A 27999-nucleotide genomic window follows, 5' to 3' on the forward strand; every position below is an offset into this window, starting at 1 on the left:
GAGTTCCATCGTCTGCTTCGGGCCTGGCAATGACCTAACCAGGCCTGCGTAAGGCGGTCATATTTATACTTCTCTTGGAATTTCGAATGGCATCGGCCCTCAACATCAGAATGGATCAATCCCTCTACAAAGATTTCACCACCTCTCGTGGTTTCGTGTACCATTATCTCTTTTCCACCGGAGATGCCTCTAAGTCCGTCTTGCTCTTTATCCACGGCTTTCCGAGTACCTCGTATGACTGGAAGCACCAGGTCACCTTCTTCGAAGAAAAAGGCTATCCTCTTATCGTTCCCGACATGCTCGGGTATGGAGGAACATCCAAACCCATCGATCCGATCCATTACAAGCACCGTTTACTGGCGAAAGACATGATAGAAATTTTGGATGCCGAGAAGGTCCACCGTACAATTGTTATTGGACATAACTGGTATGCCTATCAATCATTCCACACATTGATCGATTCGCAACGAAGCATTGTAAGGGCTCGGTTGTTACCAGCCGCATGGCCAACTACTATCCCGATCGATTTCTCGCATTCGGATTTCTTGCTGTTGGATACTATCTAGCCTTTTCGCTTTCGTACGAAGTCATGATGCAGCAGGTACGCCACCGTGACGGAGGATCCGCATCCCGGCATGTCTTGGCTACTGACGCGGACATCTAGGTCAAGTCGACCCTTGGTATTGACTTATTTGGTTACTGGGATTTCTTTTCTGAAGAGGGTCCCCGTGATAAACTGGACGGTAGCATTGAATCAGTGTATAGCCTTTTGTACTGGCGATGATCCTGAGCTTTGGAAACATTATATGGGTCCCCCTGGAGCGATGAAAGCATGGGTGGAGAATAAGAAGACGACTGCGGTTGGTTCGTTCCTAACCGAAGAGGTGAGCTAATGACTGCACTGAAACTGGAATGCACTTACAACTTGCTCTAGGACCGACGAGTTCAGAGAGAGGAGCTACGCAAGGGTGGACTTGCAGCCCCCGTTTGTTACTACAAAGCTGTATATAGCACCATCGAAGCAGACGACTATCAAGGTAATGCACGTTGTGCCATTCTACCTCGTCACTGCTTATTGGTTTTGCAGCGAACCCCCCTACGGCTCTGAAGGTGACAAAGCCTGTATTCTTTGGTGGTGCTTTGAGAGATTTCGTCGCCTTGTACAACGTGAGCGAGGCAGTCACTAAAGAAAACTGCGAGGACGTGACCATTCACGTATATGACACGGGTCATTGGGTACAAATGCAAGCCAAAGATGAAGTAAACCAGGATATGTTGACGTGGATCCAGGATGTGGAAGCCAAGACGATGGTGAGCTAGTTCGAATCGACGAATTTGTATAATCATAATCGGGTGTATGTTTCATGATAGGGTAAGATTGACTGAAGTGAAGTAGGTGCAGCAATGGTTCGCTTCTCGGGCAAGTGTGGTTGCCCGACCTTGTACTATCGCCATGTGTCAGTGTGTTTCCAAACCATGGAACGATCACTTACAAACGTCTCCTGGGTGCTGCTTGTACCGCAGAGAGAAAACAATGTTAGACAGTACAACTTCGTTGCTACTTGGAACAAGCGGCAGGCAGTTAGCGCCCTATTGGGCTAAAATACTCCTCGATTTCTTTACATTGCAGACGGTAGCTGCGTTATGACGACAACATTCTGTAATCAGCAATTGGATCGTGATGCTACAAACGAATAGCAGGAGTTCACCAATCGATCACTGTGCATTCTAATTCGTCCAATGCTCTGAAACCTTCATCCAAGTACTCCCCAAATGCCTCTTTGCTGAGCACATTCAAGGATCGCTGAATGTCTGAAGAGAAGTCGCTTCCAGTTAACAGGAATGTAACCTTCCTGCGATATTTCGTAGCTATGGCACACCATTTTTCGACTAGTGGCGTTATGGAAGAAAATGATGGCCCGAGAGGTAGCATGGTCCCATACAGGTGGCTAGTATATGTTCTCTTGTCTTCGGCCATCATGGCGAAGTTGTCCCTCCCATGCAAATACAAACCGAGGAGTTCCTCAGAAATGTTTAACTTCCGATGTCCGAGGCAAACATCGACGACGGCCCAGCAAAGGACCCAAATGAACGACTCGAGGTCATCGATAGCAGTGGTGATCGTTTGAGTCGAAAGTGCCAAGGCTTGTAGAAGGCGAATCGACATGAAGGGTAAAGTCCCAGGCTGAAACATGTCATCAGACGATACGCTTCCTGTGTTCACAGGACGCACTGTTCCAGAGTCCGAGACTTCCCTCGTAGTATCGAAGAAGGTCTCCTCTTTGATGCCTTGGTTATCACCGACGAGCATTCCAATACAATTTCCTAGCATCTGCCTCCGTTCAGGGGTCAGACACAGCAAACTAACATTACGGGGTTTGAACGTGATGATCAAACAAGAGTTTAGCATACTTATCATTACGCCGCACTTCTGGGTTCACCATCAGCAGGACACTGTTGATATTTACGTCTTGGTGGATCCATCCGTTTAGGTAGACGTTGTAGAGTCCTGTCAAAACTGACTCAAAAAAGCACGAGGCACAAAAGAAGTGCGCTCACCTAACATTGCGTGTAATATAGCTTTCAGTAAGATCTGGACAGTACCCGCTTCGCGCAGATCCTTTCCCTCGGTCTTGATGATTTCCCTGTGAAAAACCCTCTCTTTGAAACTTCTCCCAAAAACAGCCGACGATGTGACATGGTTAGAGAGCAAACGCCGCGTGGTAACTGGAGCACCACGACAATCTTTAACCTCATATGCTGCGAGCATTTCCGGTACACCGAAGAAACACGAAACGCCCCGAAACATGCTTTGGCCTACCTCAGCAGCTTCATCCATTTTCAACCACGAGTCTTTTATGATCAGTGATGGGAAAAAGTTCATAGTACTGAGTTCTTTGGTATCCCGATATGTGAGAGATACCCAGTCAACATCCGCCTGGTCGGTGGTACACCAATCGCGGTTCTCCGACTCCAGTTTGCGTGCGACTTTCGGTTTTACTTGCGAACCAAGATATAAGCATACCAGAAAACACGCAAACGCAGGAGTATCACCTTTTATGACTTTATACATGCAAGATATTCTCCCCACAATCTCGTAGACTCCTAATCTTCCAGGTAACTTGATGAACTTTTTGGAACGCGATGGGTCGATACCAGTCCGTGTGTGTATAAGGCAAGCCAGACTTCGGCAGGCCTTGACTGCGTCTGTCTCTTCTGAATCCGAGACCGTAGGCTTTGACTGCAGGAAACTTTGACTCACGCCACGAAGGCGCTGCTGCGGCTTATTATCGAAGCATACCAATGCGCCTCTTGGATAGTATGGAATTGAAGATTTGAGGACTGAAGTAAGATTGTCAAGAAACGATGACAAAACTGTGTACGCGTCGCGATGCCGGATGGGCGTAGGTGTCCTCTCATTTGCGCCACAAGGAAAGACTTCAGAAGACGATGCTGTCGTCGCATTAGTTATATCAAGGTCGCCATATGAGGGAATAAGATGGTCCGAAAAATCGTCGTCGAGCGCATGGCTCTGGAGTTCTTGAGCGATATCGTCGACTGAGTTCTTTTCCTGCAGTTGCATATCTGGGCTACCAGAGTCCTCCAAGTTCGTGTGGAAAAGCTTAGAAGCAAGCCAGTCGATGACCTCTGCGCCCAGCACACCTGGAGGATTCAAACTTGACGGCATAGAAATCAAGTAGAATCTGGAAATAATTCGTGTCGTCTCTGTCCAGTGGTAGTAATGGACTGTCCCAAGCTTTGAACTATTTTGCAACACTGGAATGTAATATCAAAATGCAGACACTGAGACCGTGACATGTTCAGTGTTCCCACGCCACTTGTAATCTCTGACTCCGACTCCGAGATAAGATTTCCCTCTCATGTGACCAGAACGCGTCAGATAATTTTGACAATTTCTTCTGGTTCCTTTCGGTACCCTGTTGCCATCTGCGACTGGCTCCTACAGCTGGGCCAATGACAGCGTAAAGAAACGCCATGCGAATTCCGTGGCATTCCCAGACCTGAAGGCCTGATATCTGAGAAGCCTGGACTCTCTGATATTCATCCGAGCTGAGTCCAATCTGGCAACCTACCTCTCAGGTTTTCATTTGACGACAGGCGAAGCATAACTTCTCTGACCGTTCTATGCCACATCCTCTCTAAGACAAATTCTTGTCGTTCTCATTCGTCTGCTAGGGTTTCTCTACTGAAAACATTTGATCTGTCAATCTTCAAGCACCTTAGGTTATACCGACTGTATTGCCTCTTGGACAATATCAAGCTTCGCTTCGAGGGTTTCACTTCATCCTTGATACGAACTCCACCAACTTCTCCAGTATCTTGTATAATTCCCGGTATCATCTCCAATCAACTCAGTGCTTCTAGCGCTTCTCTATCTTCCGCAGGCATCTATGGCTGAATAGATTTACCGGTCACCAGACCTCGCTTGTATTCTTGTCAACTCGGGGTGCTTCATAAAGTGTTGCCCTTAGCTATGTCCCTGGCCCCTTCATTTCGCGTTCATTGCTGCTTTCCAACAGCCAAATTATTCTGACAGCCGCGCTACAAAGTTTTCCCTTGCATTCTACCAACTTGATTCTCCTGCATATCTCTCCCACGTCGTCCCCAAGGCTCTGCGGGCAAGAGATGATCATTCGAAGCTGTAAACTTGGAACAGTCCGACGAGGAACCATAATTCCAGACTCTAAGATTGCATCGTTTCTCCCGCTATTGAATACTTCGGGCTGTGGTACCGCAGTAAGGCTTGGTCACTATCCGTTATTATCGAGTTGATATTACACGGGATTTCCTGCCTTGTCTGGGCATCTCGAGAGACTGTATGCCTCTCGTAACCCGGCAGCCGCGGAAAGAAGAAGGCAAGGTATTCTTCACTGGACTAAGTCCATTCCTTGAGGAAGCCACATTTGGGAGGAGTAGGACATCCATTTACTTATAGGTCAGCTGTTAGTGTTTCGTACGTTAATGTCCAGCTAATCATAAGGCTCAGATAGATGATAAATCGTTCGTGATCTCAGTCGCTCAGCCCTCAACCAATTGGCGAAGCACCATCGACGATAGACCATCTATTATTACAGTTATATGGAGGTGGTCGGCGATTATCAGGGATACTTCTCTCTCCACTTCCCCATCAAGCTGGGACACATCGGCGAGCCGGTACTTCTTGTGATCCCCAACATTGACGACGTACCTCGAAGGGGCCGTGATAAATTCACCGAGGTTAGATATTCTTAACAGTGCAATCAGCGGATGTGTCTGGATGATATCTTTCTGTCCACGGTGCCCCTGCGGGTAAGGGGACAAGAACTTGATACTCGTGGAACAAAACCTTGAAATGCGGCTGTGTGGTACATGTATACACGATTGTAGTTTTCAGATATGGACTCACGACAACTCGGGAAGATCTGACGATTCTATCCATGCTTGGTTTGATTTATAAACGGAATAGATCCATCAAAGCTTTCATTTCATGAGGACAACTGTGCAGGGTAGTTACTTCGAAGATTCGTCGTCCATGCATGCAATGTATGCTCCTGACCATCCATCAAAGTGAATGTACAATTCAAGTTAGCATGCTGAATAATTTAGCCGAGTTAGTCCATCAGCAATCTATCCAATGCTAGAACCAGAGTCATATGCGATGCCAGTGCTTTCTTGATGGTTCAACTTTCCCACCACTTAGAGAGGGCTTCTCGAGGCTGCTAGAAGCGGCCCTGGAGTTCGCTTCCATCGCGGTGATAACGCTACGACGAAGAGGAGACGTTAGTGGTGGATCGTTATTCCTCTTCTTAAACTGACGGGGCGGATGTCGATGTATAGGGGGAACACGGACAAGAGAGATACCAAGGTGCGTACCTAGGGCTAATCAATGCTAGACAGCCGAGGCCCGAGGGGTATTAATTTATCCTGCAGCACTGGTGAGAACTGCAACCTCGATGGCGCTATTTTTACGAGCTGCGCTGCCTTGGCCCGGCGGGACTAGGGAGCAGGTATGAAGATAATGGCGATGGTACAAAGATAGGGGGCGATCTAATAGGGTAGGGACATGTAGACGGCCTTCCTAGCAGTGGAATCTATTGATCAAGACGGTTACCGATGTATAGTTTACACCAAAAGGAATGCAGGCTGAAGAGAGAGGACTGAAGGACGCGTTGATGTTGGATGCGCAAGTCGGATGACCGCTCAAACGCAGCCATCCATACGCTACAGTCGAGCATGGAGGGTCGCATGAAACCAATACGGGAAGTTGGTAATTCAAGGTATGATCACCGTGATAATTTTGCGCTCGAACCTCACTGAGTAATTTGGGGGAGCTTCCAGCGGGCTTGGGGAAGCACTGTACGCATGGTACGTTGGGGAAGAAAGAGGAGGGCAGCTCGGCAGACGCTTCGCATTCCGGGCCGATATTCCGAGTAGGTTCATTAGCACCATTGTCGAACAAAAGTCAATAGAAGAAGTGGCCGACATGCTTCCAGGGCGCAAGGTCTCTCACCGGCTGGAGAGATCCAGGCCATTTGATGACCCCAAGTCAATTAATGTTAGTCATGTTTACAGAATATGACACCTTGAACGAATGGTCGAACCTGTTTTTTTTGCCTAATAGACAGTATGAATCCTCGCAACAGATCGTTACTGACCTCATCGTTCGATTGAAGAGGTACACATTAACCGCCATCGTCGATTGAATGGTCGGGTCCTTGCACAGCAGCAGAGCCGCTTTATTATTATTTCCAGGCACATATAGACCTTCGATGCGCCACCGAAGGGCACAGGCATGGTCAATTCGACAGGGTTGGTAGGGATCCTTTTAGATATATGAGCCACAAGCCATTTGATCTCTTGATATTGAAGTTACCTTGCGAATCACCCGCCTTGATGCTCGAGGTCATGACCTTGCAGTAAAAAACTGTAAACAGGAAAGGCCACCTTTACGTAGTGCCCCATCTGTACTCTATGGTTGATCCTGCAGCAGCGATGAGCAATCACCTCTGTGGCAATACATATCCGATGCACCTCACCAATCAAGAAGGAACCTGGTGCAGTTGTTCGATGGTTCTCTGTCCATGATTTGAAACCACCCAGCGGAGCAAAGATGCTCTTTGCAGTGTACCGCGTCCTCGCAAACGATGATACTATACACAGAGTCGGGGAGGTTCCCGGTTTTGTCAAGGAATCACTCTCAGATAGGCAAGCCCAGGATCCGAATAGCTCCGTACCCAGATTTTTCCTAGGCCAAGCTCGAAAAGTCGGAATAGTCATCTGAAACAGTAAACAGCGTTGGCAGGCAGGCCTCCTCGTACTGGGGCCAAGAGGAGGATAAACAGCCGAACGTAAAGATGCATCTTTGCTTAGCAGTTTGCTATTCGGCTTGTAACGGCTGAGCCCCAACGGCTAAATAAGTCTCAGGTAAACCCAAGCCATGGCTGGGATCCAAGTTTGACTTACCGGTCGTGTGCAATAGCGATAGCGCGATCGATATTCTCGGTATCCAGGCAGCTCTAAGATATCCTTTGCCATCAGAATGTAACTGTAGTACACCGGAACCACGGACTTCTATGTTCCTCCATATTGTAGTATTTCCGGTACGATGAAACGGTACCCCCATTCTTTTTCGGAGTAAGCGATTTGATCCTTCCAGTCAGAGTGCTCGAAGAGCCATGGAGAAAGATCAAGAAGGGTCTAACCAGGAGAGACGAGATATTGATAGACGGGCCCTCGGGAGGTTGTCGGTACGAATATGGGTCCATGGTGTTCATCTATGAAGTAGAACATTCGGGGTTAGAAACACTGAGAAGTAGCCGGAATCGGTGGCGTTGCACGGTAATTGGCACCATCGTAGAGGAGTGGATGAAACGTCCGTCGTATTCTAGAATTTGGTAACACAGATTCCCTTCGCAAAGAGGCCCATTTGCTTGACTCTGCGTTGTACCCGCGTCTTTCACGGACGCGTTGAGGTAAAAAGTAGTGACTAACGGGCCGGCAGCAACCGGTAACCTGACCGGAACCGGACGTCACAGCCACTTTGCTCTTCGCTATTTTCCCCTCTTTTTGACTTGAAAATTCGACAATCGGCTCTTTCTCTGGTCTTATCGTTTCTTATTTTTGATTCATTGTACCCGTGTTGGTCCTTTGTCTCAGCCGCTCCTATGTTGGATCCTTCTGCACTGGCTTGCACGGTTGCGGTGTGAACGGAACTCTTGGCCTCTATAGATCTGAAGCGACATATGAATCTTCCAGCTGATGCCGAATTACTGTATCTCTGATGAACTTTATACTGCATCCTTGGCGCCAATTTATCCAGCGTATTGTTATTACCGTTACGACAAACCTCGGGTTCTCGTCAGTACCTTCCTCCGCCATCAAGTGTCCCAAGCTTCCAAGCCAGGCGTCTTTGGGTCACGACATTCATTTTGAGGCTGTACCCGCAGTAATCCTTATCCATTGGGTGTCTCAAAACTGCCTATCATTCATTGGGGCAGCATTAATGAAATAGGCGCACGTCGGCTGTGCGGCCTGTAAACCGTTTATTCGATGATCATGAAGTAACGATATCCATATATACGTGAGTTGTCGTCATGCCTCTTATTTGATCCATATATCTGACCTACCCAAGATGGCGTGTACTCCCTCGGACGCGTATTTTGGGACGCGCCGTGGAACCGAATACGCGAGGTCATTGGACTCACCTTAAGACCGCCACCCTTGCGGTTGTAAGGCCATGTACTTATACGAAGAGCCCTTCTCACTCTTCGTTATCGGCGATAATAGCATCGAATGCGAAGCATGATGGCCGGGATGAACTGTATTGCGATGGCGGAGTGTAAAGACCAGAGATCCAGAAGCCCCTTTTTGCACCTCGTGCATAGCCCGACAGGTTACCAAGATATTCAGGAAACGCGTCGGCACATAGCATGTGCTATAATTAATGTCGGTACCGAGCGGGGGCAAATCCACAGAAATACGTCCTGTCTCTACTGTGAGGTCTGGATCACCTGAAGCGTGGCCAGTACCATTCAATGACCTGGGGAAACAGTTTTGACAAAGCAGATCGTTCGTACGTACTCAAAATTCGAGACTCAATCGAAAAATTCCAGACTTGAGAGGAAACGACGTCTGCGACAGAGAAGGACCGAAATATGGGCAGATATTCTCCAAGGTGCTTGGTATGTTATGAAATACCACGCGTCTGAAAGTGTGAGATATCTTAAACATTACAGATTGGCCTGGAGCTCCCGACACGGGCGCTGCAGCGTGCTAGCAGGAAGAAGGACATTCCCCCCGTCAGAACCATCATGTGGCGTACGAACATGGATCCCTAGATTGGTCCAGGCCCGGACGAATGCTCCTAACATCTTGAGCCGACATTATACCTCCTTCGTCGATCTCAAGGTACCAAGATCAGTGCGAACACGACGTCGAACCGGTACATGTAGCGCCGCGTAAAGTGCCCTGCCTGATCGACCCTGACGGAACCTGCCAGCCAATGGGAGTTGCAGATCAAAGGCACTGTTGCCCTGACTTTCACCCGACGTGGTTGAATTTAGAGTTGACAAGGCGATGAATCTCTGCATTCCAGTGCCTATAAAGGCATGTATCGTTTGAACTTACTTCTCCCATTCACCCCCCCTTTCTCAGTCCCTTCATCCGATCCCCTTCGTCATTCCGCCCTTTATATCCAATCGATCGTGTTATAAGGTGACACAGTCCCTATCATTGCTCCCGCTGGTACTGATCGTCCTGAATTGTCTTAGCCTGCTACTATAAATCCTTAAGATACCCTGATTGCCTTTTCAAACTCCCGCCATGTCGAACTACAACCACTTTGGCAATGGTAAGTCCTGTGCTCTGCGTTGTCTCCCTGCTCGCTGACAGAACAGTTCAGAATATTACAACACATACCCCACGGCCGTCGCATCTAATAAATACGTACCCGTTTCAGAGCCATTCCTCTCTCACGAAAGCTACTACGTCCCCAATGGTATGTTTTCCTTCGCACCAGCCGCGGCTGCCCGCTGACCTGTCTTCACAGGATACGTCGATGAATACGGGGCATCTAGCTCCGTGTACCAGCCTGGCCCTTCTGTAAAGCCCAATACATCCAGTACGCGTTGCCATCGTTCTTCGCTTCCCCATCTCCATCTCATTTGCTTCTATCAGTCCCTTTGCATATACCTTTCACACCCTCCCTTAACACGGCCCAAGTACAATACGAGGTCGACGAATATGGTAAGTACCCGCCTCTGATTTCCAATTCACGGGTCTTACAAGCATCTGTAGCTGACGTCTCTGCCGTTTCACCTTGGCCTCAAGAATACAACATGTCATTTTCAGGGGCGCTTCCCTCATCGGAATCGTGGACACCCTTTGGTCCGACGACAGCTGAATCGACCCCAGATCGTAAGTGTTTTCAGCTTTTTTTCACGATCATTTCGCATATTTACACTCGTGATATAGTTCTTTTTTCTTCCCCTTCAATAACGGACGACTGCACGAACGTGTTTGATATCCAGTTTGGACACTCGTTGCAATCACGATCACAGGAGCTCGAACGGAGTCTTTCCCCGAGCTCTGCCGTCTCTCCGAAGTCATATCCCTCTCGTGAGGTCGTTCGTCCAACAACAACGGCCAAGAAGTCAGCAACACCTTCCCAAGACGATCAGGCTTCCCCACGCCGCCGGCATCCGTGTCTCATCCCTGGATGTCTCCGGCGCTTCACCAGCCAGTATACACTCAAAGTACACATGCAGGCGCATAAACCGAAGCCCCGAGTTTCGTTTTTATGTACGCTAGGATGCGGTGAACGCTTCTCAAGGCAGCATGATCGCCTTAGGCATGAGGTTGCCAAACACAACAAGGTGTGCGAATTCTCATGCGAAGCCTGTGGCCGCTTCTTTTCGATGGCCAAAACTTTGGGCAATCACAAGTGTCCTTTAGCGCAGGGTGGCACAAGATGGGTTCATCACTAAATGATGAATCGTATCATCTGGCCATATTATTTATTTATCACGCCGTTTTTTTATTCTAGTCCTACTATTTAGGACATGTCTTTGGGTGGACGATCGGAAAGCATCAAAGCTTGTACAGTACACGATAGCATTAGATTATTATCATGCTGCACAATGGATATCATGTCAGCTCGAACCTTGATGATGCACCAAACTCCTGGTCGGACTTTGTCTATCTGAGCTGCTTGAGTTCGAGCAACGGGACGCCACAATAAGGCACAGCCACACGGGGCGTAAAACCAACCGCCATCATCTGATTTCGATTCAATACTTGAATAATGATGGACCGGCGCTGAAGCGCTCAGGCTACTGAATGGCCTGGAAAGTAAGCGCAATTGAATAGTCTAAAGGTCTTTGGTCTTCTTTGGGACTACTCACACCGGCTGGCTCTTTCCAGCTTCCTGATACCCACGGAATGGATCATCTTCGGGGCTATTAGGATATCAACTGCAAGATGTAAGTAATGGTTCAGTATCTGGAAAACTACGTACTTGCTCATTCAGCTGTCTTTCACTTGGCCGAGCCCTTACCGCGACTGGCTGGGAAAACGATATCGCCTCTTTGTTACCGCTTTCCGGGAACTCGGTCGTGGGGGAAGGACGAAGACCACGGATCCGTATTATTCTTGCCTAGGACGTCTCTGATAGAAAATCTAGGCCAATGCTTTCATCCGACTTGCACGCTTAAACTTCATCATTCATGCGGATCTCGAAATTAATGAGAGCAAGGACTCTAAGGATGCGCGCGTCCATGACAAGCTGCGGTCCCTTCTATCTAGCCCATTGAACTCGATCCCGAATGCTCGGTATGGATATTCCGAACCTGGGCCTTCGCGGCTCTCACACGACGCCGGGAGAACCGCCACCAGAACGAGATGCGCAGCTCCTTCTTGAATGCTCCAGCTGAGTTTGAGAAGAAGGAGCAATGGTTATGAATCTTCCGGACCGGTTGGACGACGAAGGTCGGGTCGTTCGTTGACCAACGGCCGAAGGGATGCAATCGATTGTGTTTGAAGAATGCTTTACGCGTGTGTCATTGGCAGAAAAGGACTAGTGCGTTCAGAAGGGTTCGAAGGCGGCGTGGACTTGCGTCATTACTGCTACGATGTATTGCCTTCTAGAGGGCACCGAAGATACACGAACTGTTTCCCTCATGTATACAGTGTTTCAGCTTTCCTTAGAGCTTCCGAAGAACAATGGGACGAGCGGCTCGAAAGCTTCTATGTTTGTAGCTGATATTCTATATGTAACAAATTTGCTATAAATCCAAGACCGTCGCGACTGTTCGCTTTGACGACCCAAGTCCCAAGTCCAAGCATGAAATAGAACTTTAATCGGGACTTGTTCGCATGGATTACTTTTGCGCGGGAAAAAGAAAAATAGTTATTTTTTCCCGAGACCATAAGGCAATAATTGTTAGTGCGAGTGGTAAATTCGTTTATCAAAGATGCGTTTGAAAATTTAAATAAATACGAGGCACACGCCGATACGCGACGCCCAATGTCTGTTATTCAATGCATGAACAGGTGTGGGCGTCAGATCGTGAGTCATACATAATACATATTTCACCCACCGACGTAACGACATGCTTTGGTACACGACAGCACCCGCCAATAATACAATATCTTCAGTGTCCCTGGGTCAGCCTTATCCCGCGTTTTCATATCAACTCCCGCCCTTACTAGGGGCCTCACAGCTGATCCTAGGGAGTCTCTTAACCCTCTTAACATTCCAGCAGTCGGATTAGAGCAAAGGAAGTGAATCGCTGTGGACAACTGTTTCGAAAATTTGTATTCAAGAAATTTTGGACAGACACGCCTTTTCGAGCCCTAATTGTGGCCCAGAATGCCCAAGGTCTTCGAGCTTCAATACTGAACATGAAGGTGGAGGACTCGGCTAAGATAATGTGAATGTTTTACCCATGAACATTCGTATTTTGTTCTATACTGATCGTCAATTTTCGTACGCCCAAACAATCCCGACGGCGGAACCATCGCCATCGCCACACGTGCTATGTTCATAGCGTCATTAGGACAAGAGCGATCCCAGTCATACATCGAAAAAAAAATCTGCCCCTTTGTGCCCACAACAAAATCAGATTGCAATCAACCCGCGCATTGATCAGATCGATTGTAGGGATCGACACAACATCCGCCGACATTGGGCGCTGTCATTGGGCGATAACTGGGCTCTCCTCTTCCCGACATTTTTTTTTTTCTATCGTTCTTCCCGCTTGTTTCGGGACATGAGGCGTTAAGTATTCAATTGAACGTCCGAGCCGGAAAAGGAGGTGACATTTGGAGGAATTGTACGTTATGCACCGGTCATAGCAGCGCTTGCACGCCAGTCGTCTCATTTAATTTTTTGTAATGGTAACGCCCGGTACAGATAGGCGATCGTATTCCCTTTCTGTTAGGATGGAAACTATTCAATAGAGCGTGTAAATGTTTCGGTCTCTCGTGTGGGTTCTATCACTGTGGCGCAATCCTGAGCTGTCTCCGCCAGGGGGGGGGAGGTCCCTGATATGCTGGATAGACCTCCATAACCGTAGTTGGAGTTGAAGCGTTGAAGGGAGTCGGTGGGGCACCCCAAGGCGCAGCGAAGCTAGGCATTCCCTTCACGCTTGTGAAAACTCCGAAAGCTTCTTCTCCGTGACGCCAAGCTTCTTTGGACCAGCTTTTACGTCTGTGCATTACGCCGCATTTGTTTACCGCCTTAATCCGGAGCCAGCAGGTAGCCACGATGAACGGTAATTGATTTCGACAGAGGAGGAGCATAGTCATGATCAGCACCTCCGCAGGAAGAACGACATGGCCGTCTTAACCGTGAGAGGCACCTGCCTGGCTCTTGTGAAAAAGTTCGGCGATGGCGGCGGGTATTGAGTACATCCCTTTGACAAAAATAAGACGCTACCAGGACAGTCAGCGCGTTTCAAGGTGCAGGCAGGAAGAACTGACTGACCGGCAATGGAAGGAGCGTTTGCCAGCTTGCAAGCTGGACAGTTTTTACACTCCGACTCTATTAAGAATAGCGCCACAAGATTGCCGCCAATTCCCAGTTTGTAGGCTGATGGAGGTCGCTCAGATGGACAGTAATCCTCCTGATGCATGTTGATAGAATGCCACTTGAAAACCTAAACGTTTCAGAAGAGGGGAATAGCCACCGACTAGAAGTCCGATGGAAGCCAATTCTGCTGTAAAGGACGACATTTGAAGTTTCTACAGGGTCTACGTTAGATGCGTTCCCGCGGAGAGCAGAGTGGACATGAGGTCATCGCCTGACCTTGTTGCCCACACTAGTGGAAATGAGATTCGCCGTCCTGTGTGCAGCAAGAGTGCTGCTTGCCAGTTTTAATGAAATCGAAGAAGAACCACCGTGACGTTGGTAGATCTGTCTCCTCGTTAGAATCTTTCCGTACATGTCGTCCCAAAAAAAACCCACAATCAATAACAAGCTATGTTATTCAACGTATATAATCAGGTTTCGGCTTAGGCGTAGGCGCGCTCATTTTGAGCTGCCTCTTCCCTTCTTCTGTTCGATAGTCGACGAGACCAGCTTTGTAATCTTTCTGCACGTCTTCGAGCCAACGGACAACCTTGTCAGTGGTCTACCATAGGTTAGGGTCAAACCAATCAGGTAGAATGGCATCGATGATATGCTGTGGAGGATAATATAAGGCGCAATATGACTCATTGCCGATAGTAACAGTAGGAAATTTGACTAAAATATGCATGGTCAGCCAGGACAGAATAACTGCGGGAAGACGTACTATCGGGGAGTAGGCCCATGTCTAGAGTAGCAACCGAAAGATAGGTGCATACCAAGTCTGCGGGCCATTCCATCTGGGCCACGGTCCCAGGACAGCATTCGTGTTTGATGAGGTCGTGAAAGTCGATGAGCTTATATTCTCCGTCGAGAGAAACAACATTTCGTTCAGAAAAATCGGCGGGATAATAATGCGTTAGACGATGGAATTCTACGAGGACGTGAAGAATTTTCTTTTTAAGACACTGTTGAGCATGAATAGGAGATTCAATAGAGGTTGACGCACCGCTCCTCTCGAGAAAGTTCTAAAAAATAGAGATATGCTGCTGGGTTTCCACAGTCTTCCAAGATCAAACAGCCCTGGCAATCGTTCTTGTAGTACCCTAGAAAGCGAGGTATGAAAGAGCCTTGTGCAGGAGCGAGAAGGTCTTGGTAGGCGTCAGCTTCGCGGGTGAGATCCTCGAAAGACTGTTGGTTGGTGGAAATTTTGAGAACGATATTCGCGCCTGCTGCATTTGCGCGGTACACCTTGGAGTGAGAACTGTTGTACACCAGTGAATGCACGTCGACTCGGAAATCAAGGATGGAACTTGAGGTTGAGGTAAATGTCAGTTCCACGGCGCTTCCAGCCGTCGTCGCTATCGATGGCGGCATGGTAACGGTTAACATTGTCATGTTGGATGAAACCAAGAGACGAAGAGCTCGTTACTTTCTAGAGAGACCTTCGAGACCTTCTAGTCACGTGACAATCGTCACAGGTTGGTGACACCCGCGTCGGCCCACGTTTTTTTTGGCACCAGAAAGAACGAATCCCACTACCGACAACTCCTCTGATTTCTGCAATATTGATATACGACTCTAAGGGAGGTCAATAGAATGGGGGCATGCCGCACGAAAATGAGTTCTAAGTACTGTCATAAAGGACCTGTCTGCAGTCGTCATAACTTTCAGTTCACCTCTATCAGGATTCAGGAATCATTCTTTCCCAGGGTAATCATCAAAGGCCGCCACTAAATTTTTCGAGGAGCTCGGGATGCGTCAATTTTTACTTAACGGGAAATGGGAGCACTTTCCAAAGGCTCCTTCAGAAAACAAGATAAACGAGAGCGCAATATCTCAGCTTATGCAAGATGTCTAGAAGGGTATCATTGATGCAGGTCGCTGAATTGTTTTCCTGCAGATGACACCCGCCACATTTATGAAGAACGAAACGGCAGCTTCGAATCAGATAGGCATACGAGACTTATGCGTCGAGGAAAGCTCGTACTGTGATGACCAATTCCACGAAGTTGGATAGTCAGCTGCATAGTGACGTCGGTGTAAGCAGCATCGTATTCTGTAAACTCCTCTTAACTCACGGCCCACTGGTAGGAATCATGGTCTGCGATCTTGTGAGATTTAGGTGGCGTGACGTACCCTCAGTCCTCCAGTGCTTTTTCGACTAACGGTACAAAGCGTTGGAGCGTCAGGAATGTCCTGGACATTGCCGCACCATGGTCCTCTCTGTGTATTCATTCGTGGCATCATCGCCGACTACATGTCGATGAGGACCTGTTCTTAGATCTCAAGTATGATCTCCCTGCATAGGTCTCGCGTGTTTACTATCGGTCGTGTTCACAGAGACTCACCGCCGTTCAGTGGAACGTTCGCAAAGGGTTCAAACATCGCCAAAATAACGGATATAGAATACGCAAAGAAATTTTTATCTGATCCAGTTGTCGGGGTTAGGACAAAGGTGAGTTGACGTCTTATGGACCACCTGACGGATTAATTGCCTGACATCAACGACACGGTGCCGCCACTTTTATGTCAGTTGATAAATTCAGACCCTCGGATATTTATATCTTCTACTGAAGCGGTGTGCATATACACACGAGGCAGGTAACAATCTCCGAGCCCGACAGAACAACGACGCACTTCGTCGAAGGTGCTAATATTAATTCGTAGGCACTTGAAAGCCAGGCTCCTTCTGCCTACACCCCCCACAACTTCTTCCATGACCTAGAGTCCCTATGGAGGATTGAGAAGCATGACCTTTTCTCTTCTATCAAAGCCTCCGGAAAGATTGCCCATCTACTACGCCAGATTTCGAAGACTTCTTTCCGTACTCCTTGGGTCTAACACCAGCACCCTGTTTCTATGGGCGGGCTGCATGTATGCTCGACATATCGTCAATCTTCCGAGGGAGTATAGCAATTCAGCGAGAGCTCTGTCGGACGCTAGAAACTACAGAACCACTTGGCAGAAAGCTCGAACTTCTCTATGTTGCCCTGGCACCTCTTCTTAGCATCTGCCTAGAAGATCATCTACAGAAACGCAACTATACTTCTGACATCACACGACGATTAACCCCGTTTGCGACCTGATCATATATGAAAGCTTGTGGATAGTGTCTCGGAAGTCACGAAGTTCACTGCCAGTTGATCCAGGGTTGGAGAACAAAGGTTTCTCTATTCCGGTTGGCAGTCAGGACCCGCTATCTTTATACGGTCATGTGAAATGAATTTAACAATGCACGTAAAGATAACAAGGCTTGTCGTTTTTCTCTAGCCCCACCGAGACCAGGCTTGGGATTTCCAACGCACGTTTTCACAAAGGATGCAAGACGGGGCCGTTTTCTACTACTATCATACGGTCGCGGGGCTGACGTCCTATGATTTTCCCCTTCTTTGGTTATCGATCTGTCGGTGGCCAGGCTGACCCTTTCTTTTCTTCCATTGTTCAGGCTTCAGATTTGCGTAGGATACAATACCGTTTTGCTTTCTGTCATGAAGATACTGATACGGGTTCCCTCGGTAAAATTCATCGAGCTTGTAAATAGTGTTACAATGCCGACGACCTCACGGAACGTTATTATGGAATTGCTATGCTCAGCTTTCTCGACCAGCCAAAAATCACTGTGGGAAGCCTACCCTTCTGTGCCTCAGATCTCCCAGCCATGAACCCAAGATCAAAAATACCAGTTCCATACTTTGCTACCAAGTTGAATATATGTGTTCGGACCTCCAAGCGTGCCTCACAGCGTACAATTTAGGGACGAGGCGGGCTACTTTTCGGGGGAGGCATCGGTTCTTGTGTATAGCATTGATGCGCCAGAGCTAGCCTTGAGACGGTGCTTACTATGATGACACGTCCTTGTGGGAAAAGTCGTCGACGAACATTGGATTATTGAATGTAAACTATATAAAGACATGCACTGTCAGACAACACGGTAAGGGCTAGTACTCAGAATCCCAGAGATCATCGTCACTTGGCGGGTCGTCATACCTCCTCTCATACCCGCTATTCTCGATTTCCAACATGGCCTGACTAGCCGGAAGCTCATCGTCCTCATCTAGAGTTGTTGGTGGCGCCATGTCGAAACAGCAGTCCTCACTCCTACTATTCAACCACTCTGACCACTCTGAAGTCATGCCAGAAGATGGCGAAGATTTGGTGTTCTCGCCGTCGTTATCGTCCTCCTTATCCTTGCCCTCGTCGATATCCTCCTGGTAGATAACCTTGTTCTTGTAGATATTTGCGTCCTCATCCTCGCCGGTACCATTCCTTCCTACCGACAACATTCGCCGTTGTTGTTCCCGTCGACCCCCTCTTGCAGGGGTTGCGACTGGTGCCGTTTGGTTTGAGGGTCGATCATTCTCTCTCGAATTCTCCATGCATGTCTGGCATTCCTGAGAAAAGTCTGGGGTGGGATTTGTCTGCACCGGGTTCCAGAAGGGAGGCTTCACTACGACGAATGTAGCCTTTTCCTTCGGATGGTCATGATCAGCATTGTGAGCAACGTAGTTTACTTCCGCAATCGCGTCAAGGCACGTGACGGGCATGAATTTGGCGCCGGGTTCGTGACGGTAGCAGAGCACAGATCCGTTGGTGGGCAAAACGATGTGAAAGGGATCCTGGGTAGATTCTTCGAGAAGCTGGAAATGGTCGATAATCCAGTCGTGCAAAATTTTGTCTTCGAGAGTGTTAGGAACTTGGTTTTGGAGAGCAGAGACGACAATCTGCGCCATTTTCCAAGCTATAAATGACGCACCACGGGGGTCTTGGATGACACGGACGGGATAAGCATCGTCGCCTTCCTGGGAAAGGACCTGGGAGAAGAGGGTGTAGGGCTGCATGCCATCGATGTCCTTCACAGAAGGAAGCGTTGGCGCGTCACCAAGGGGATGGCTTTCAGTGGATTGCGTAAAGGTGGACATCTGAAGGCTTGTTAATCGTATTCGATGTGGAAGGATATAAACACACCGTAAGAGTAAGAGTAAGAGTTAAAGTGGAATGATGAAGGGTTTGGTGCGCCTGGGTTGCGCGAATTTATAGTCGAGAACAGGAATGGGTGCTGCAGTGGCAACACAAGTACCCTCTTGTCAAGCGCCTGAAAGGAGAATAACCATTAAAAAAGGACAATGTTTCCTTTTCACCCCTTCATTCGTTCATATGAATCTAGGCGGTTGCTAGGGCCCTTTCATACAGGATACTAACACTCAAAATAAAATACGCATTGGGTAGTCCTGAGTCCTGGCTTGAACAAAAGCGCTGGTGAAAGGGTTACAGCCCTTGTGCCCATCCGGGGGAGCCTCTGAGAAGCTTGATCGTATAGCAAAAAGTCCATACGAAGAACAAGGGCCATGGAAGTACCGCGGCCACTTTGCAACAGGAACAGTAAACTCCAATGAATGGTGGAAAGGGAGGAAGCGTACCGGAAATTGCCGGCGACACTTCCTGGCTCTAGCCTTCACCCGTAGATGACGATTTTGGGGTTTCCCTCCTGAGAATCCTCCGTTTCCTAGCTTTAAACCACTCTGTTGCTCTGGCCTCAATACGAACTGTAATCCCAACGATCTTAGTCACAGTTGGGCTTCTTGCGCTTGATGTGTCCAAATCGCAACGTGCCTGGCTAAATTTCTCTTCGAGGACTGGAATCTGTGTCTACCGGAACTCCATCACTCGTGAATCTCTCTGAGACGGATGACGTGAATCTTTCCGGGGAGGTCAATGCCATCCACGTAGTGATAGCAGAAGCAACCACTTAATGTCGCAGCTGCGCCGAGAACATTAATATTCACGTAGGGACGGTCTGCCATTATGGAGCAATTTGCATGACTGATGAACCTTCAAAACCGCAGGACGGAATATGTCAGGAAGTCGAGACTTTCATTTCAGAAAGAGAAAAGAATTATTCTCGTCTACGTCCAGCTCGTACCCATGGAGATTCTTCATGAAAATTTCCTTTCCGGCGTCGTGGCACTGTGTAAATATTGGGATACATGTGCCTCTGGGGTGTCTCAATCTATTCGTCGAGACGGTGACATTACTCGACAGGACATGAAGCTCCTGCGGTCCGTATGTTCTGACTTGGGCGTCTACGAGAGACGGAATGTGGCTCCGGTTCTTCGGAGCACTATGATGATACTACACTCATGTGTTATGCTCGGTGCACTAGTAGACCCATTAGTGCATAGTGCTCACGTCAATCTCCTGCTTTTCAATGAGCAGGAGCAGTTGGTACTAACTCGGCTGCGTGGACACCGATCAAGTCCTTGCACTGAATGAAGAGAAGCCGCTATCTCGAAGAAATTGCTCCAATATAATTTTCCCTTCATGTACGTAGGATCCATTGACTTGCGCCATATAACAGAAGACGGCTATACATTTCATAGTACATCTTTCCGAAGTGTCCTGCGGCGTCTTTCGACAAGGAGATAACTTACTGTATGCCTCGGTGAGTATCAAGCGGAATTAGGAAACTGGGCGTGATTTACCGATTAATCTGTCCATAAAGCTTGTAAGTTCGAGGTTCACCTCCAGCGATGCACGTCGATAAGGTCGATAGACCACTAATGGTGTCTTTATTTCGTCGTCGCTGCGCACCAGCTAGAGAGTATCACGGGGAGTCATGAGAAAAAAAGTTATTAAGGCAACTGAACATACTCCGCTTACCTGAAGCCTCCGTCTATGTGTTTTCCAGCGATACTCGATGCCATTTATGATAAAAGATCCTCCACTGCAAGAGAATATCAGTTTCGTGGCGGCCTCTAATTGTCAGCTTACACTTTCGTTTTCTCTTCCTTGAGAAATTTGTCGGAAGGAATCCATTCGCCCATGTATTTGCCTGTCAAGAATCGAACGCGGTGTTTGCCACTATATGATTTCTGGACCTCTGCGACAGTCTTCAGTGTGAGGGTTTCCGGGTTCAGGATATTTATCTTTGTCAAGGTGGGGTGCCAGAAGCGGGTGACGATCTCGTAGTGGATGAGGTCTTCACCAACGGCGAGGGTGGTGTTGCGGACGCTGTTGGTGGTGAAGGTCAATTTAAGAGCGGTTCCGTCCATGAGTGCCCAAAAGTTGGGGAGCAAGAAAGCCTTTTCAACCATCTAGGAATGATGCATGTGGGTACATACTATGAGCGGCACGCTGTGGACAACTTTAGTTGGTGCCCGTCAACGATATCCCGTCTACGAAATGTCCATGCGAATCATTCGTCTTATCTTCATAGTAACTCGGTGGGAAATACTGCGAGATAAGGGAAGGGAACTTACTGATAGTCTTTCAATATACACATCTACTCCATTTCGGCCGAGTCAGCGAATAGGACCGCCACAGGAAACGAACTGGTACTTATCACTGGTGGACAGATACAGTTCTGGTGCCTCAGCACCAAAAAGTTCCTAATCAAGAGGCGTTAATTTTAGACCGAGTCGCTGATACCACGTCGCCTAAAGTTCTCGCCACCCCTTCTTCGCCGACAACATCTAAAAGCGTTGAATTCATTAAGCGCGTTAATAAGCGACATTTGCTGATTTACGCGCGCTATTTACATGGCAGATCACCGCGGACTCATCAGACCTTGTCTAGGCGCAGTAAAATGGCCTTCTCCTCGTGTCTGAATTTTAGGATGTTGGAAAATCCCGGTTCTAGACGATGCCTGGAATTCAGAGCACACAATTTGGACATAGCCAAGGTATTGTGTCTTGAAGTCGTGAGAGATACTTGAATACATACCTGATGGAAGATGGAAGAATTTTCTGGATTGCCTGGCTTCCAAGTCGCGGGACAAGGTCAACTTTGGACGGCAACTCGGCTTTGCGCCAAGATGATGCAAGCAGCTCTAAAGTATACTGCACCGCCACCTCTCTTCCTCCTGCTGTCATCCCGCTTTCTACCGCCATTCCTGGTGGCTTATTTCCTGGCTTTCGTGCCCAGTACTGCTCTTCTAGCTAGATATGGTGTTCCAGAAAGAAAAGCCTGTCCATTCGCTGTATGTGAAGCGTCTTTGTTCAGTTTTTTACGTACTGACTTTCTGCAGAATTGCAGGCGGGTCGGCTGGTGCCATTGAGGCGTATGTCGTCCCCAGATGATATGCTTCGACTCCTAATGATGAATAGTTTTCATTACATACCCTACGGAATTTGTTAAAACACGGTCGCAGTTCGGTGGAAAGGTGCGTCCCTGCGACTCTTTTGCGGTGCCCTAATGACATTTGCTACAGAAACAAGGGCCGATTACGATTATTAAAGAGACTCTGAAGAAAAGGGGCATCGCCGGGCTGTACTCTGGATGTTCAGCACTGGTTGTCGGCAATGCTACCAAGGCTGGAGTGCGGTTCGTGAGTTATGATCATTTCAAGCAAAAATTGGCAGACCCTCAGGTATGTTTCAGTCCTGTCGTTGATATCGTTACATCTCATATTGATTGGAGGGCAAAGTGAGCGCACCGCGGAGTCTTGTTGGTATGATTTGTCGCGCGTTAGCGCTGTGGTATATGCTGATGTAGTTTGCTGTAGCTGGTCTGGGAGCTGGCATGATGGAAGCTATATTCGCAGTGACGCCGTCAGAAACCATCAAGTGAGGTTTTCCGTCATATTGTCCACCGTATTCTTATCAGGTTTCCAGAACGAAGCTCATAGATGATGCTAATCGACCGAATCCGCAATATCGCGGTCTCGTGCATGGAACAATATCCATAGTGCGGCAAGAGGGGATCACGGGGATATATCGTGGACTATGGCCGACAGTAAGTTGTTTAATTTGTCTGTGCTGCGACATGAGGATAACGTTTGCATAGATGATGCGACAAGGCGCTAATTCTGCAGTTCGCTTTACGACGTATTCGACACTAAAGCAATTTGTTCAAGGGACAGCTCGTCCCGGACAAACATTACCTAGTACCATTACCTTTGGTATTGGTGCTATTGCTGGGCTAGTAACAGTCTACACTACTATGCCTCTAGAGTACGTTCTTCTACTGCACCTTTCATCGAAATACTCATTCTGGACCAGCGTCATTAAGACTCGCATGCAGTCATTAGAAGCGCGTTCGCAGTATCGCAATTTTGCTCACTGTGCGTATCGGATATTTACAGAAGAGGGGATCCTGAGATTCTGGACCGGGACTACACCAAGGCTGGCACGGCTGGTGGTAAGTGATTTTAGTACTCTCCATTTGAACGTAACTAAGGTACATATAGATGAGTGGCGGTATCGTATTTACTGTATACGAGAATATTATCAAGGTTCTTGGTGGTAGAAGCTCATGACAATACATACATAGATAACGCTTTGTTTACTGTAATTGAAATTGCATGTTTACGGTCGGCGATCAATTCCTGCACGTTTTTTTGTTTCCGTCTACCATCGCGAGCAGCATGCGTCTCTCTTTCTGACCTGTAGAGCCTGCTTTCAGGTGAAGCTTATACCGTTATTCCGCATATACCCACTCTAGTGAATTGGAACCGCAGAGTCAGTTTTTTTACTTATCTCGGCCTCGGATTGTTGCGTTGATGGCATAGCGGTATACAGTACTTAACTTGGAACTGACGGCGAAGACGGTATCGATACCGACTACATTGACCATGGATGGGACGCAGAAGAAAATGAAAGAATCGTTCAAGCTGAAGAACCTTGTCGCGTCAATCCGGAGCATCGAGTGGACCTTCTATCGCATTCATTTGGCGGCCTTCGTCTTCGTTCCACTCATATCCTCAGGAATATTCTACGCTTGCAACGGCAGGTTCCGTATCAGCTATCTGGATTCACTCTTTCTATGCTACTCCGCAATGACAGTGACTGGGCTATCGACGGTGAACTTGTCAACGCTGACCGTGTGGCAGCAGGTCATGCTCTACTTGCTAATGATGGTGGTGAGTAAGTGCATCGACATGTAGCAATAGACTACTGATGGATACAGGGCGATATCACGACGGTATCGTGGATCATGGTACTGGTGCGAAAGTGAGTGAACTTCCGTTGTCGTTCTATTCATCTCACGCCATTGCAGACACTATTTCCGAACACACTGCGAAAATCTCCCCGACAGGTTGAAGATATTTCCTACACGCAAGGCTTTCCTTGCATCCATTTCTTCCCCCATCGCCGCCTTTAGACCTCGCGATGTTATCCCCGTAAACGGAAAATACGCCCCGCAGCTCAATTTCCATCAGCCCACGCCGGTGGCGACCACGTCCCCAGCAACCAACACTAACGAGATGGTACCGACGTTCGTGAACGGACGAAGAAGCGAGGAGGGCGACGGTGATAACGTGCTTTCCGATGTGCATACATTCACCTCATCGCCTCGCGCAGCCACCCTGCACCTTTCGCCCGTCCAGAGTCGCACCTCGGCCCGCCGCGGCGTAGACTTTGACCTCACGACTTCAATGACGCCATCTATGCGCCAGAGAAGGATGAGTGCCGCTCGTGCTGGCGTCCCGCTCCCGACGAGGGGCATGACAATGCTAGTTAGCCAGGATACAGCTGGAAATACACATGAATTATGGAGTGATATTCCCGGTCCCATACAGGTCTTCAAAAAACTGTTCAAACGCTCGGCTCCAGGCGCATATAGGATGTTTCAGCGCAAGATGACTATGCCGTACACGTCTACTTTGGAGGCCAGCAAGACCAAGTGGCTTAATTTCGACCTGGACGTGGGGCCGAATTCAAACTTTTATACAGAGATATTAACGGATGAACAGTTGGAGGCTATTGGAGGTGCCGAATATCGGGCGCTAAGGGTTCTCAGTTACCTTGTGCCCACGGTGCGTGCATCGGCACACATCAGAGACGCTTTGTTGACCTTCATCTAGTACTTCGTGGCTACCCAGATTCTCACCTATCTCATATTCGCTCCTTGGTTATCCACTTCTTCGAGTTATGACAGCGTGTTTGAGGCGCAACCCCGTCTCGTCAAGAAGCCATGGTATGGAAGTGTGCGTAAATTATACTCGGTGTTGATGAGAATCTTCCTAGGTTCTCACTCTTCCAAGTTATGGGAGCCTACACCGGAGGTGGTTTATCCTTGGTTGATCTGTGAGTCGAGCCACACCCATGCATGCCTCGGGTGCTGACTGCGCATTTTCAGAGGGATGCTTCCTTTCCAAACCGCATATCTCATCATTTGTGAGCTTTCCATTTCTGTGCAACTGGTCGCTCTTACGAGAAACGGAAATACAGTTCCTTTGATGTTTGTCATCTTAGCAGGCAATCATGCCTTGGTGTGTTCGCATACCTTTGTCGTTAACTATGCACTGACACCCTATCATTCTCTCCAGCCTATATTGTGAGTTCCAGAGGTTTAAAATAATGACTTGGTGGCTATTCCTTACGTATACCCTACAAGTATGCGACTCATAATGCAAGTATTCATGCCTTTTTTATTCACAAACACTAAACGTACTAAAAACAAATGACCCTCCAGATGGATATGTTCCAAATTTACCAAACCAGAGTCAGATCTGGATAAAGCATGGGACTTCCTTCTTCATCACCCTCGACGGTAAACCGGCCCTCATCGTGTAGTTGTACATAATTAACTTTGATGACAGATGCTATTTCTACTTGTATGAACGCGTTTCTTAGTGCTTGCGTCCTCCTGATATCTCCACCTAGGTTCCCCAGTCATCAAACTTGGTTTCTGGTGATTGTTCTACTCTTGATGAGGTTACTCGCTTCCATTTGTCCGGCGCAAGCCCCATTTGCTGACATCTTTTTCGCAATAGTGTTGTGGAATGGGTCGCGTTTGAGGTGCTCAGTACGATCGGAGCTGTCTCATATTTCCGCTCACCTCTGATGACCGTTCAGATACCGGACTGGAGTTTTATGAGGCTATGTCGATTGGCGCTAAGATTGTATCGGGCTTGTTCCAGGGACTGGCTGCACGGGCATCCGGATTTTCGATCGTCCCTTTAGCTTCAATTGCCCCTGCCGTTCAGTACGTTCTGCTTGTAGTTACCACATATCGGTAATCCTGAAACGGATGTTCCGTAGGTTTTTATATGTGGTAATGATGTATATTGCGGTGTGTTTTTATATCTTATTCTGTCTGTTCTGCTTATCTGACTGTGTTTTAGGTGTACCCTGTATGGCCCTCGTCCGGTTTTGATACTGTAAGCCCTGAAACCCCCTTCTTAGGTTGCAATGAGTATTCGTTCGACCAATACGTAGGTGTTAGGTCAACTGGAGGAGTGCACTTCTAATTTCCGACATCAGGTACGAAGAAGGATCACTTGGTGTATTCGAAGCCCCGCCACTGGATGAGGAGGAGTTTGAAGACAAAGACAAGGAACTGGGAGATCCCAAAGACAGAGAGCCGCGACAGCGTGTGGCGAGGTATTTAGGGTGGCACTTACGTCGACAGATGTCTGATGGTGAGTCTGCTTCTGGATCTGATACTGAAGAGGGATATCTCATCGGTATACACAGATATCTGGTGGATGGTCTGGGGTGTCCTCCTTGTTGCCATTATCGAGCGAGGCAACATTATAGACGATAATAAGAAGTGGTTCGATTTGTTCAGAGTGCTTTTCGAGCTAGTCTCTGCATTCGGTGGAATCGGGCTGAGTCTGGGGTTCCCTTCGGTATATTTTTGTCGTCAGGCCCGATTGTGATGCGGTATTGATGCTGGATACAGGATAACATGTCATTCGTTGGTGCGATGAGACCGCTGTCGAAGTTGGTCATTATCGTAGTGATGTGCGATCCCCGTTGCGAGTTTTCATGAGAAGTCACTGATATCTGGCTGTTAGGGTACGTGGACGACATCGCGGTCTTCCTGTGGCTATTGACCGGGCGGTGAAGCTTCCCACCGAGCTCGCGACAAAAGGTAAGAACGCGGAGAAGGAGAAGGATAATAATTTGGAACCGGTGGAAGAGATCACCGTTACTCCCCGTGAATTGTCATAGCTTTTTGAATACCCTGGTTTCTGTTGCTTTCCTCTGGAGTTGCATATCCTCACCGATGTATATAATTCATAGACCCATCTAGACACTACTACCTACTTCTTGACATACCGAATGTTATATGCTGCGGCTCCGATGTACAATTCATTATATCATTCTCTTATTGTATACTTCATGCCCATGACGGGATGTGGATAGCAATCTGAATCAAAGTGGATTAGCAGATGACACGAATGTCAGATTTGATTTCGCCCTTACCCTTTTGTTCTGCTTGTCCTTCTGTTAACGATGCGATCGGAAAGTGGTCTGGTACAATGGAAAGATCTACATCATTCCCAGAGGCTCGACTAGGAAATATGAAACTGGCTCCTACCTAGGCTGTTGTTCCAATTTGGGATCTGTTTGTTTTCATAGTCACTTGAACTAAAAAGCTTTGTTGCGTGTTATCAATAGTTTAGGAGAAATTTCAGTCCATATGTTCGAAAGCAGGCATGCATGTTGTTTAACACCTCACTCAGCACTGTGCCCTAGCCTAGCAACAAATTATCCTTCGTTGCTTGTTAGAAAGCAGCTTGGAAACCTTCGCCATCTACAATTCAGTTGAATGAGATGAGATAGTTTCATAGTTAAGAAAGAAGGTCGGTATACTAATGCCGGATACATTAATTATATCAGTAGTGCCTGGTTACCTTACTTGCCTAGGTCTGTCGGCCGCCTGGTCGTTGTACGCGTCAAGAGGCGCGCCGCGCCGCGGGTCGGACACCACGTGATATAAACGAACGTTTACCCTTGCGGGCCGGTGATCCTGGTTGAAACTTTAGTTTCGACTTTACTTCGACGTTTTGCCTTCAAACTTTCTTTCTGCACACGGTAGTCTCTTTGCTGCATGTAATATTGTATTTTGACCATCCGCCAATTATGGCGTCCTCCCACGGAAGACTTCTGTCTACCCCGCCTTCACTTAGCTTTTTCCAATCAAGACTCAAGGCACTCACAAAACAGGCACGTCCAACTGACTCAGCGTGAAATTTCTCAAGG

General features: G+C 47.9%; 7 protein-coding genes across 7 annotated transcripts; 3 read left to right on the forward strand and 4 right to left on the reverse strand.

Moving 5' to 3' along the window:
• Nucleotides 1-110: 110 nt before the first annotated feature.
• On the forward strand, nucleotides 111-1320 carry EV420DRAFT_1618876 (alpha/beta-hydrolase; the record flags this gene model as incomplete). Its single annotated transcript, XM_060475402.1, has 6 exons — nucleotides 111-427; nucleotides 499-601; nucleotides 665-743; nucleotides 766-884; nucleotides 935-1037; nucleotides 1088-1320. The coding sequence occupies 6 exons, from the start codon at nucleotides 111-113 to the stop codon at nucleotides 1318-1320; spliced, it is 954 nt and encodes a 317-aa protein (XP_060334454.1).
• A 52-nt stretch (nucleotides 1321-1372) lies between these two features.
• On the reverse strand, nucleotides 1373-3815 carry EV420DRAFT_1147754 (uncharacterized protein). The gene is made up of 7 exons (XM_060466074.1): nucleotides 3055-3815; nucleotides 2560-3000; nucleotides 2413-2509; nucleotides 2234-2363; nucleotides 1710-2185; nucleotides 1494-1637; nucleotides 1373-1445 (listed from the first exon to the last, which is right to left on the reverse strand). Exons 1-6 carry the CDS (start codon nucleotides 3686-3688, stop codon nucleotides 1583-1585), a joined length of 1833 nt encoding a protein of 610 aa, XP_060334455.1. The 5' UTR covers nucleotides 3689-3815; the 3' UTR covers nucleotides 1373-1445; nucleotides 1494-1582.
• An 11004-nt stretch (nucleotides 3816-14819) lies between these two features.
• Nucleotides 14820-15500, reverse strand: EV420DRAFT_1148175 (uncharacterized protein). Its single transcript, XM_060466076.1, has 2 exons — nucleotides 15075-15500; nucleotides 14820-15021 (listed from the first exon to the last, which is right to left on the reverse strand). Exons 1-2 carry the CDS (start codon nucleotides 15461-15463, stop codon nucleotides 15000-15002), a joined length of 411 nt encoding a protein of 136 aa, XP_060334456.1. The 5' UTR covers nucleotides 15464-15500; the 3' UTR covers nucleotides 14820-14999.
• A 2426-nt stretch (nucleotides 15501-17926) lies between these two features.
• EV420DRAFT_1522115 (uncharacterized protein) lies at nucleotides 17927-19473 on the reverse strand. The gene has a single exon (XM_060472245.1). It carries the CDS (start codon nucleotides 18985-18987, stop codon nucleotides 18007-18009), a length of 981 nt encoding a protein of 326 aa, XP_060334457.1. The 5' UTR covers nucleotides 18988-19473; the 3' UTR covers nucleotides 17927-18006.
• Nucleotides 19474-20439: 966 nt separating this feature from the next.
• Nucleotides 20440-21117, reverse strand: EV420DRAFT_1264878 (uncharacterized protein; the record flags this gene model as incomplete). Its single annotated transcript, XM_060467246.1, has 4 exons — nucleotides 20440-20495; nucleotides 20548-20659; nucleotides 20726-20789; nucleotides 20837-21117. The coding sequence occupies 4 exons, from the start codon at nucleotides 21115-21117 to the stop codon at nucleotides 20440-20442; spliced, it is 513 nt and encodes a 170-aa protein (XP_060334458.1).
• Nucleotides 21118-21855: 738 nt separating this feature from the next.
• Nucleotides 21856-23396, forward strand: EV420DRAFT_1522134 (mitochondrial tricarboxylate transporter). Its single transcript, XM_060472246.1, has 10 exons — nucleotides 21856-22043; nucleotides 22092-22124; nucleotides 22172-22226; nucleotides 22275-22433; nucleotides 22484-22514; nucleotides 22569-22629; nucleotides 22678-22798; nucleotides 22850-23016; nucleotides 23065-23203; nucleotides 23253-23396. The coding sequence occupies exons 1-10, from the start codon at nucleotides 22009-22011 to the stop codon at nucleotides 23319-23321; spliced, it is 870 nt and encodes a 289-aa protein (XP_060334459.1). The 5' UTR covers nucleotides 21856-22008; the 3' UTR covers nucleotides 23322-23396.
• EV420DRAFT_1522136 (potassium transporter) lies at nucleotides 23397-27286 on the forward strand. Its single transcript, XM_060472247.1, has 22 exons — nucleotides 23397-23523; nucleotides 23584-23924; nucleotides 23972-24015; nucleotides 24062-24821; nucleotides 24870-24982; nucleotides 25033-25092; nucleotides 25145-25182; nucleotides 25237-25277; nucleotides 25335-25342; nucleotides 25403-25417; nucleotides 25481-25558; nucleotides 25608-25622; nucleotides 25672-25722; nucleotides 25782-25813; nucleotides 25864-25993; nucleotides 26050-26080; nucleotides 26133-26141; nucleotides 26194-26222; nucleotides 26272-26429; nucleotides 26485-26639; nucleotides 26693-26754; nucleotides 26808-27286. The coding sequence occupies exons 2-22, from the start codon at nucleotides 23637-23639 to the stop codon at nucleotides 26962-26964; spliced, it is 2274 nt and encodes a 757-aa protein (XP_060334460.1). The 5' UTR covers nucleotides 23397-23523; nucleotides 23584-23636; the 3' UTR covers nucleotides 26965-27286.
• Nucleotides 27287-27999: the final 713 nt, after the last annotated feature.

The sequence above is a fragment of the Desarmillaria tabescens genome (genome assembly GCF_030435595.1).
Source record: "Desarmillaria tabescens strain CCBAS 213 chromosome Unknown EV420scaffold_8, whole genome shotgun sequence".
NCBI lineage: Eukaryota > Fungi > Basidiomycota > Agaricomycetes > Agaricales > Physalacriaceae > Desarmillaria > Desarmillaria tabescens.

Coding starts and splice junctions, on each gene's coding strand:
- EV420DRAFT_1147754 (XM_060466074.1), bottom strand. CDS start 3,688: ATGCCGTCAAGTTTGAATCCTCCAGGTGTGCTGGGCGCAGAGGTCATC. Junction 2,510..2,559: donor TATATTACACGCAATGTTAG/GTGAGCGCACTT, acceptor CAGTTTTGACAG/GACTCTACAACGTCTACCTA. Junction 1,638..1,709: donor GAATGCACAGTGATCGATTG/GTGAACTCCTGC, acceptor GTCATAACGCAG/CTACCGTCTGCAATGTAAAG.
- EV420DRAFT_1148175 (XM_060466076.1), bottom strand. CDS start 15,463: ATGACAATGTTAACCGTTACCATGCCGCCATCGATAGCGACGACGGCT. Junction 15,022..15,074: donor GAACTTTCTCGAGAGGAGCG/GTGCGTCAACCT, acceptor TGTCTTAAAAAG/AAAATTCTTCACGTCCTCGT.
- EV420DRAFT_1522115 (XM_060472245.1), bottom strand. CDS start 18,987: ATGTCCACCTTTACGCAATCCACTGAAAGCCATCCCCTTGGTGACGCG.
- EV420DRAFT_1522134 (XM_060472246.1), top strand. CDS start 22,009: ATGGTGTTCCAGAAAGAAAAGCCTGTCCATTCGCT. Junction 22,044..22,091: donor GAAAAGCCTGTCCATTCGCT/GTATGTGAAGCG, acceptor GACTTTCTGCAG/AATTGCAGGCGGGTCGGCTG. Junction 23,204..23,252: donor CAAGGCTGGCACGGCTGGTG/GTAAGTGATTTT, acceptor AGGTACATATAG/ATGAGTGGCGGTATCGTATT.
- EV420DRAFT_1522136 (XM_060472247.1), top strand. CDS start 23,637: ATGGATGGGACGCAGAAGAAAATGAAAGAATCGTTCAAGCTGAAGAAC. Junction 23,925..23,971: donor TCTACTTGCTAATGATGGTG/GTGAGTAAGTGC, acceptor TGATGGATACAG/GGCGATATCACGACGGTATC. Junction 26,223..26,271: donor AGTATTCGTTCGACCAATAC/GTAGGTGTTAGG, acceptor TTCCGACATCAG/GTACGAAGAAGGATCACTTG.